Genomic DNA, 9475 nt, shown 5'->3' with positions numbered 1-9475 from the left:
GCTTTACTGAGCAAAACTCTTTATTGTCGGCCATAAACACATCACCAAAACATTAGTAAAAAAAAAATTATATCTAGCAAAACTGGTCATTTTCTGCAGTACAAACCAGACCAAAAGCAACTTTGTTATATCAACAGCAGCCGCTCGCTCTTTCTCACTTGCGCCAACACATGCACATATGGCACTTAGCCAGTGATGCGTTTACAGCCACACAAAAAGTCGGACAACTCCAACACCACACATAAAGTGTAATTCCAGGTCGTTACACTATGATTTACCAATCAAATGTGTGCTTATTCTAGTGTCAGCTATTAGGAATCTTAATTTATAAATATTAATCATGAAATGCTGTTAGTATATTAAATAAATACTAATAAAAATATATTTTTTACAAACAGGAAGTTGCAGGAACATGATCCCCTGCTTACATCTCATTGTGCAACATGTGAATGTTTTAATGGACTAAATGCAATGTCTGAAAGGGGTACAAACTATTTCTAAATCAGGACCCAGACAAACAATACAAGTACACAGTTCATGAAAAACAATATTTTTTGTTATTGTCATTGTAAGTGGGCCTAAACACTTATATTAGAAAATAATCTCATGGAACTGACTGCTGTCATTTGATTATAATAAGAGAATATTGTCTGTCTATCTGTGTTGGCCCTGCGAACAGGTGGGGACTTGTCCAGGGTGCACCCCGCCTTCCGCCCGAATGCAGCTGAGCTAGGCTCCAGCACCCCCCGCGACCCCGAAAGGGACAAGCGGTAGAAAATGGATGGATAGAGATTTAACTTGTTATTTAGTCAGGTTTGGGACAGGTGTGCTGCTGGTGTAGCCACAGTGTACACGTCTGAAAAATTTAGCTGTTTGGCCACAATACCCAGCAATATGTTTGGAGGAGAAAAGGTGAGTCCCAGGAACACCATTCCTACCGTCAAGCATGGTGGTGGTAGTGTAATGCTCTGGGCCTGTTTTGCAGTCAATAGAACTGGTGCTTTACAGAGAGTAAATGGGACAATGAAAAAGGAGGAGTTAGCAGTTAGAAGTGGAGAGGGAGTCGAAGAGACAGAAATTGGCTAAAAAATCCAAGGCAGAATCCACAAAAGCAGAAATGTGCCAGGAAGGCTCATGTCAGACCCATCAAAGCAAAAATGCCAAAGTAATGTGTAAATAATGTAACCATTTGGGGCTGTGAAGTGAACACTAGTAAGGTTTTAATACTGTATAGAGTAGGCTAACCCATGTGGTTCCTGTGGATGTGAACACAAGTTGTAATTACTGTAGTGACTAAATAACATAGTGACTGAAACAGACATAGTGATTTATTTGGATTAATTGGGTATGCATTTATGTAAAATATGTTGATAATTTTTAAATTCTTTAAATTTTGCATGTTCATTGCTGAAAAACCAGGAACTTCGGGGTTGCCCCCCACCAGGGCATCGCCCTGGACCTGGCTGGGGACCTGCAGCTCCCAGACCCCTGGCTTATTTTCAGTCTTTTTCATTAAGTTCAAATCACATGTCTGCGTATAGACGTCGACAGCGCAGAGACGTCGCCAGCTCAGAGTTGAGTGGACCACCGTGGGTCACGACTTGGATCAGCTAGCGCTTCTTCCAGACTGGTACCTCTGCAGAAATGATCCGTGACCCACCTGATATCCTCTCCATGCAGGAGAGGGGGGATAGAGCAGAAAAGAAAACAGCAGGTCAACTGGTCTAAACAGGATAAATTCCAAAGCTAAAGTATATAAATGAGTTTTAAGGTGGGACTTAAAAATGGTGTCATTCTAATAATGTCCACAGAAAAGAGGTGTAGTGAGTCAATTATAACTTGACAACATTTTAGCAAGATTTATGTTTAATAAAACAGACATACACACCATTTGCCATACATATAAACATGAGAACATACATATAAACATACACACTGGCAAACATTCAGATTCCCATTGACTTATCGGGTAAGGCATTTCTGAATCAGCAAAATTGTGGGTGATGTCTTTGTGATGGGGAGTGGATACAAATTAATTCTTTGTTGCTAAGACTTAAATTTTGGCATACCATTTTATATCAAAAACACCACAACTGGCAGGTTATCTGATTAGTTTACAAAAGTCCAACAAAGGTTCTGGCAAATTGTTACACAAAATGCTCCAATCAATATAAGGCTACAAAACTGATAAGGACATGAATGAATATCAGTCATTCACAGGAATGTCCAGATTAGATGTATTTAACCTGTTAATGAATTTACTTGACATTAGATGGGGAATATTTTCCTGCAGATAAAAATATAAACATGTTCATGGTTAATCAAAGGCAAACTGTCATAGCTTATAAAGTCTTTGGAGCATGTCATTCTGCCATCAGCAGAGATACTCCGATCTGGAGCTGTCACTCTTGTAGGTCATCTGGGAGTCTATGCTAGACCTGGAGCACAAGAGCATTCTCTCTGACTCATGAGTCGGCCTTCTTGCCCAAAGCTCGGTTGGATGGGAATTCATAGTCCTTTGCTTCATTGTGATGGTCTCAAACTTGACGTAGCTCTCTTTTTCAAGCTCCTCCTCGTCCTGAGCTGCTTCACTTCCTTTGCAGTAGAGGGCGAGGATCTTGTAGAGCAACAGGCCGATCAGAGGCAACACCAATACACAGGCAATGCCACTTATGATGATAAAAAATGGATTCTGTCCACCCTCCAGAAGTGTGTAGAAGTCAATGCAAGGATCCTTTCCTATAGCACTGCCCTTTGCTACAAGGCAGACGGAGTATCTTATGCCAGGCAAAAGTTCCTCTAGCAGGATTTTTCCACTGCCCGCATTCGTCTCTACTGTTCTTTTGAAGTCGTCCTCACCATCTTCCCCGTAAGGTGAATATACGACTGTGAGGGGAGAGTCCTTTGGTAAGCCCTCCGCTGTCCACAGCAGAACTGCACTGTCAGACGTCTCCTCCACAATCTCCAGATCTTTGACGGACTTTGATGCATATCTGTTCTTGTTCTCCTCATCTGATGGGAACTTTTGGCCACCACTTCCTTGCCTAATCTTTGCAGGTTTGAGTGAACCTTTTTGGACACCGTTACTGAGAGTAGTTTTTGGCTTTGCAGGGAGAGCAGCCATTGTTGTCTGTCGTCTGGAAAGGACCATGGATGTGGTAGAGGTTGAGATGGCTGTGTCTGTTACATATGCCAAGTCTTGGCCAGTCAGGTTTGTCCCAGTGTTGATTTTCAATAGAGAGATGGTGGTACTCATGCTGCCGGCCACTGAAAGGGAGATAGTAGCTTCTGCTGAGCCCGCATCATTCTTAGCCTTGCAGCTGTAGTTCCCAGCGTCCTTGTGCAATATCCCATGCATGCTCATGATGGACCACTTAACCCCATCCCCTGGGGACTCCTGTACTGTAGAGTGAAAGAAGAAAACACCTATGAATATTATGCAGCACAAATCTTTTGATGTGTATTTGTTAATAAACTACAAAAACAGCATTATTTGAAGATTCTATAAAACCAGAAGCTTGATACCTGTATTGTCGACAAGTGATCCATCGGACCTCGTCCAGTAGAGGGTTGGGGTTGGGTAGCCAGTTGCGTCACATCGCAGGAGAATATTACTACCAAGCGAAGATGTAATCTTCGTTGCTGAAGTCATGACTGACGGCTTTACACAATTGTCAAGTTCGGCACCCTGGAAGAGAACACCAGCCAGATTCTCTGGTCCACTGCAGGTCAGGAACAGGTCCATGAGAACCACGGGCGTCACTGCCATTTTGGATATCTCGATCAACTTTGAGATCTTACAGTCACAGAACCAGGGGTTGTCTTGGAGGCCTGTTGATAGAAATATATGAACGAAAAGGTAGCAGGAATATGGTTGAATCACCATGTTAACATTTGTCTTCTTTGTCATTTTCTACCGTCAACAAATGGGACTTTAATGGTCCGTGTAGGTGAGGCTACCATTTTGAAAACAGGTTGCTGTGAGCACCGGTTGCACACAATAAGTGAGCACATGTAACAGTGCATATGAAATCCCTTTAACCAGATTAGTTTGTCCTAACGGTGTCAGCGGATCTAATCTGCCTCTGGCCTTTATTCAGTTTGTGGCAATTCACCAGCCACATCAATAGATTACCTCCTTTATATGCTAAAATATTAAAAGAGGCAGCTGTGAGAAATCGGTTTATACAGTTTTTCTAAACTATTTTTTAATAGCCATACGAACGTAGGTAGATTTTAAACAGTAGTAATGATTTGAGCGTTACAATGAAATACAGACCCTAACTACTGATGACACTGATATTGTGATTGTGCCAGGGCAGTTTTTGTTATGTTCAACTTGCACACTAATCTTGTGTCTCCTTGAGGTGCACTCGGACACACCTGCTGTGTTTCCATTCCGATAAGCTATCTTGGCCTCAGACAGCCCATTAAGTACCCCTGGCTCCCCACATAGATGGTTGCAAACCAAAAGAGAGTTGGCAATAACAACAATCAATCCGGATGCTGACTGAATTAATGTTCTAAAACTGTTTTGAAAGGCTGAACCATACAATGGGGCTAATTTTCGATGCAATGGCACAAGTAGGTTCTTATTCTAGGAGCACGGAATTGAGAAGGATATATTTTTACTTATAGAAAAGACAATTCTTTTGGAATTCAGAAGAAACACAAAAAATAGTGTCTGCAATTTCACATGCGGTACATTGCTTCAATTGTTCAATCTTTTATTCTGATAAAATTGCATATGTTTGCATGGAATACGATGCGCTGCTTGCTTGTATGCGTGTTTTGCATTGATGATAGGCACAGAGCAGTGTCAGAATGTTTAAAACTGACCCTGAGTTGGAGCAACAAGAAATTAAACAACCTTGTTTTAAATATTCCTCAATTAATTAGAGTGATAAATTAACAGTGAACAATGACTTTGAACTGTGCTACTGCTTAGAATAATCTAATTTGATTGGATCTTGGCACTTGTAGGTTTGAGTAATTGGAACCAGTTTGGCTAGATTAAGAGTCGATGGATGTAACTTGCTGGTGTAATTATGAGTGACCTGCCTTAGTCGGGACATCTTTTAAAACCCAGCAAGACACGATCTTTGCTACTCACCCAAAACCACCTTTTGGGATGCATTGGACGTGACTGGTTCTCCATTGAATGGCGGCCAAATGTCCATAAGGTTTGAGGGCAGGGTGGCTAGCTTGTTGCTGGATAGATCCAAGTATGTGATCTTCACAAGGTAGGGTATGGCCTCACTGGGAATGCTGGTGAGTCTGTTGTTGTGTAGGTCCAGGGTCCTCAGCATGGCCATCTCTTTGAGAGACTCCCATGGGAACACGGAGATCATGTTGCCATCCAGCCTCAGCTCGTGGAGCACTTTGAGGTTGTAGAAACTTCCAGTATCCACCGAGGTGATGGAATTGTAAGTAATCCACAGGTAGCGGAGCTCCACCAGGTAATAAAACGCCTCTGTCGGCACCCGGCGGATGCCGGTTTTCTCGATCCGAAGCTTGACTGTGTCCACCGGGACATTGACAGGGATGTCGGACATGTCGGCGTCATTGCACAGCACAGACCTGTTAATACAGTCAACATTACGTAAATGGTTTGCTTTCATAAAGGGCTACTGTTTTTTTTCTGTTGACAAGATAATCAAATCACTCCCATCAACTTGCAGACACTTATGGTTGAAATCAGACTACATTCTCTCTGGGTAACATCACGTCTAAAAACCATCATGAATAGTGAGTATGAGTTTTTTGGTACATGTTCCAATCAGTACATCTTAAAGTGAAGGACAACAAGTGTACCTCGCGTCAGGTGACTGTCTACATGGTCAACAAAGTCCACAGCCCAGCATTTGGTTAGCCTGCAGGAATCATGACTAGTGCTTTCGTCCATTGTTAAAATTTTCTGTTTGGAAACATCCATCCATCCATTTTCTACCGCTTATTCCCTTTTGGGGTCGCGGGGGGCGCTGGAGCCTATCTCAGCTACAACCGGGCGGAAGGCGGGGTACACCCTGGACAAGTCGCCACCTCATCGCAGGGCCAACACAGATAGACAGACAACATTCACACTCACATTCACACACTAGGGCCAATTTAGTGTTGCCAATCAACCTATCCCCAGGTGCATGTTTTTGGAAGTGGGAGGAAGCCGGAGTACCCGGAGAGAACCCACGCATTCACGGGGAGAACATGCAAACTCCACACAGAAAGATCCTGAGCCCGGGATTGAACCCAAGACTACTCAGGACCTTCGTATTGTGAGGCAGATGCACTAACCCCTCTGCCACCGTGAAGCCCTGTTTGGAAACATATCCAGTGAAATATATAAACAAACAGGGGCTAAGACAAAAGCAGTATGTCGCCATTGTTCAGTGAAGATGGGGAAAATGGCTAAAAACTAGCACTACTGACTTGAATCTACAAAAAAATAAAGTATTCATTCACCCTGTTCAATCTGTTATCGATGTCTGCATCACTGCACTTTCCTATAAAATAATAGCTGTAAACCAGTCCAAAGTGCAGCATGGGAGCCATTTTCCATGTGTAGCTTGTTTATTTTGACCCAGAATGAAATAAATTTTAATATTGAAAAGAAATATTATCATACATTCCACTATTTTATTTTACCTTTTATAGAGCAAAGTTTTTCTAGTTTGTATGATAATTAATTGACCTACCTTTACTTATTTTTATTGCACAAACTGTAGCCAAGTGGGTCTATTTTTTATAATGCTGTATAGGAATGGGAATCGAAAACCAGTTCTGAACAAGAACAGGTTGTATCAATTCCTCGGGATCGCTTGCCATTTTGTCTGGCGGTTCTCTGACGTTCTTAGTGACATCAGATTGCCAAATGGCGCATCCGGGTGGTATAAGCCCTCTGATATTTTCCGACATTTTACAAGAGAAGATTGCAACAGCACTACTTGTAATGATTCCAGTGGTGCAATTTCATCACAAGGAGAACATACGAGCAATATACTAAAACATTTCAACATAAAGCATGCAATCACTATAAATGAATGTTGTGTTTTTGAACCGCGTGGATTTTCTCCCAGGCAGCAGCGGTCATCTGACGTAAATACTACAGGTACTAATACCGCCAATAATGTTAGCGCTATTACCTGTTAAGTTGAAATGAATGCCTTCTCATTTAGATGAGCGTGAAGAGACAGATTCAGGCTGGTTTCGGAGCGGGCTGTAACAGCTCCAGTTCACGTCCGTCGCTAACATTCACCGCGGCAGGGAAAAGTACCACTCGGCCAGGAACGACGAATGTCACCGAGCAGTGACTAAGTTTGTGGTCAAAAGCTTGCAGGGATTTTGGTTCAGTAGGTGAATGTTCAATTGTAGTCAGAAAAAAGTTGCATATTTTCCTCCCACCACATTTTCACTCAGTGATTATATTATACAGGTGGAAAATTATATATTATGTAAAAGTCCATTGATGTCAGTAATTCAACTTCAAATGTGAAACCAATCTGTGATATAAAGTCATTACACACAAAGTGAGTTATCTATTATCATTTTGATGATCATAATTTATAGTTTTTGAAAACCCCACATTTTCTGAGATTTTCAATTCAAGGTTTTCATAAGATTTAAGCAATAATCATCAACATTATATCGAGAGAAGGTTTGAAATATCTTGTCGCATGTTATGAGCCTTTGTCATTGTTTCACTTTGTAAATCTAAACAAACTTTCGCACAGTATATTTTCTATAGGCAGATGACAAATATTACTAAAAGTTTTAAAAATGTTACATTTTTGTGTACTTTCAACATATGTTTTAGTTTGTTAAATTCTACAGAAATATTGAATGAATTTATTGTCAAGAGTTTTTCTATTCTATGTGCTTCCTAAGACCTCGCTGTTGGCGTTGTAAGGTTATGTTAGCTCTAAACTAAACAAAATCTTTTTTTTCCCAAATGGGAATCTATAAAGAACTGCATTGTTAATCAGAATTGAAAGTGGAATCTGAAACGGGAAAATCTTATCAATTACCATCGATGCTGCTGTACCTATATTGTTTGTTGTTGAGAATTGTATTCATTGGATACTTATTCATCAGCAGTTTTGTACATGTTTGGATTTTTTATATTTTTAGATCGTTAAAGCTTAAAAGTAAAGCAGTTGGATGGCTTGGCATTTTGTTGTCCGACTGTACCGAAATTGAACAAAAACGTGACATTAATACCGAGCTACAGACTGAACCGTGGAAATGCCATACTGTTCCACCCCTAATCATCAATACAGTTCCAGCATCTAATAGCATACATGACTCACCAAATGAATACATTTAGGTTTATCAATTAGATACAATGATGGTACAGTCAGAGCTCAGAAGGCCTAATGTTATCAGCCAAGCATTCCCCTGATTTCTACCTAAATGAAAACATTTTCTGTGATGAGAAAATCTGACTGTACAATGGTGTTGTACTTGCTCGCCATGTACTCGTTTCCTCTCAGCCTAAGGTAACAATGCATCAGGATAGACACTGACATCAGTGCCAATTAGGTCTCTCTCAGGGATTAATGGGATGTTACGGTGAGAATGAACGCACATCATCCCAGCACACGGCAGTATAACTGTCTATTTTAATTACAACACTGTGATGAAATTGTTTTGGTAGGCACTGTTGAATAATCTGCAACGTTCCCGTGATCCTATTTTTTTTCATTTGTGCACTCAAATGGTGCCTCAGTTCCACAACGAGTCCGTAAGAGCATATGCAACGTTTTACACTTTACCAATAAGAGTCTTAAGAGTGCACAGTTACCTGGTCCCTGCTCCATCGGTACGTCCGTGGAAGACACAAGTGCACTGGGCTGGACAGAAAGGATGAGCCGTATGAAGGCAGCATAACAACGCCAATGCATGCAGGATTTGACGCATGATTTCACCAACAGGACCCCGATGTGTCACATTGAGGAGAGGTCAGGGAAAAAGCCATCAGAGTTCATTAAAAGCTTGAGGAACTCCCAAAAAAACAAATGGAGAATAAAGAGAAGAGCTTTCAGAGTCCATAGGCGGCGGCAGGTTGACGACTTACAGTACAGGTCACCTGTAAGATGCTAATCACCCCCCTCCTGTCCTCGGGAAGATTACCAGCAGATTTATTTGGGTTCTAAGGGTCACGCAAGCTCTGCAGCAGGTCATTTAAACATGGCGCTAATCAGCCACTTCCAGAAAGGGTTCCCCTCCTGTGATCAAACCATCTCCTCACTGAGGGATTTTTTAAATTCTTACTTTGGAGGACCCTTGGTACCACAATACAATAATTGTACAGGTCAATCATGACATTTATTAATAATTGAAATGATGAATAAATACAATATTTTCTTTGCTGGTAAAATTTCATACCAAGTGCCCTGTTTGTAGGATTAGGATAGATGGACTTTATTTATTTTCTTTCATCTGACATCACATGGACAAAGATAAGACCTTCTGGAGGAAA

At 41.3% G+C, this 9475-nt stretch overlaps 1 protein-coding gene across 1 annotated transcript; it reads right to left on the bottom strand.

Moving 5' to 3' along the window:
* Positions 1-1859: 1859 nt before the first annotated feature.
* Positions 1860-9189, bottom strand: lrit3a (info leucine-rich repeat, immunoglobulin-like and transmembrane domains 3a). Its single transcript, XM_061976594.1, has 4 exons — positions 8798-9189; positions 5114-5580; positions 3526-3831; positions 1860-3402 (listed from the first exon to the last, which is right to left on the bottom strand). Exons 1-4 carry the CDS (start codon positions 8911-8913, stop codon positions 2375-2377), a joined length of 1917 nt encoding a protein of 638 aa, XP_061832578.1. The 5' UTR covers positions 8914-9189; the 3' UTR covers positions 1860-2374.
* Between the last annotated feature and the right edge of the window lie 286 nt (positions 9190-9475).

Source organism: Nerophis lumbriciformis, linkage group LG16 (assembly GCF_033978685.3).
Source record: "Nerophis lumbriciformis linkage group LG16, RoL_Nlum_v2.1, whole genome shotgun sequence".
NCBI classification, from domain to species: Eukaryota; Metazoa; Chordata; class Actinopteri; order Syngnathiformes; family Syngnathidae; genus Nerophis; species Nerophis lumbriciformis.
Note: the sequence above shows the minus strand (reverse complement) of the source record. Positions and strands in the feature narration are given on the sequence as shown.

Bases quoted from the DNA above. Each gene is read 5' to 3' on its own strand.
- lrit3a (XM_061976594.1), bottom strand. From the start codon at position 8,913: ATGCGTCAAATCCTGCATGCATTGGCGTTGTTATGCTGCCTTCATACG. The intron at 5,581-8,797 runs GTAACTGTGCAC...CTGTATTAACAG, and splicing joins ACCGATGGAGCAGGGACCAG to GTCTGTGCTGTGCAATGACG. The intron at 3,403-3,525 runs GTATCAAGCTTC...TTCACTCTACAG, and splicing joins ATCACTTGTCGACAATACAG to TACAGGAGTCCCCAGGGGAT.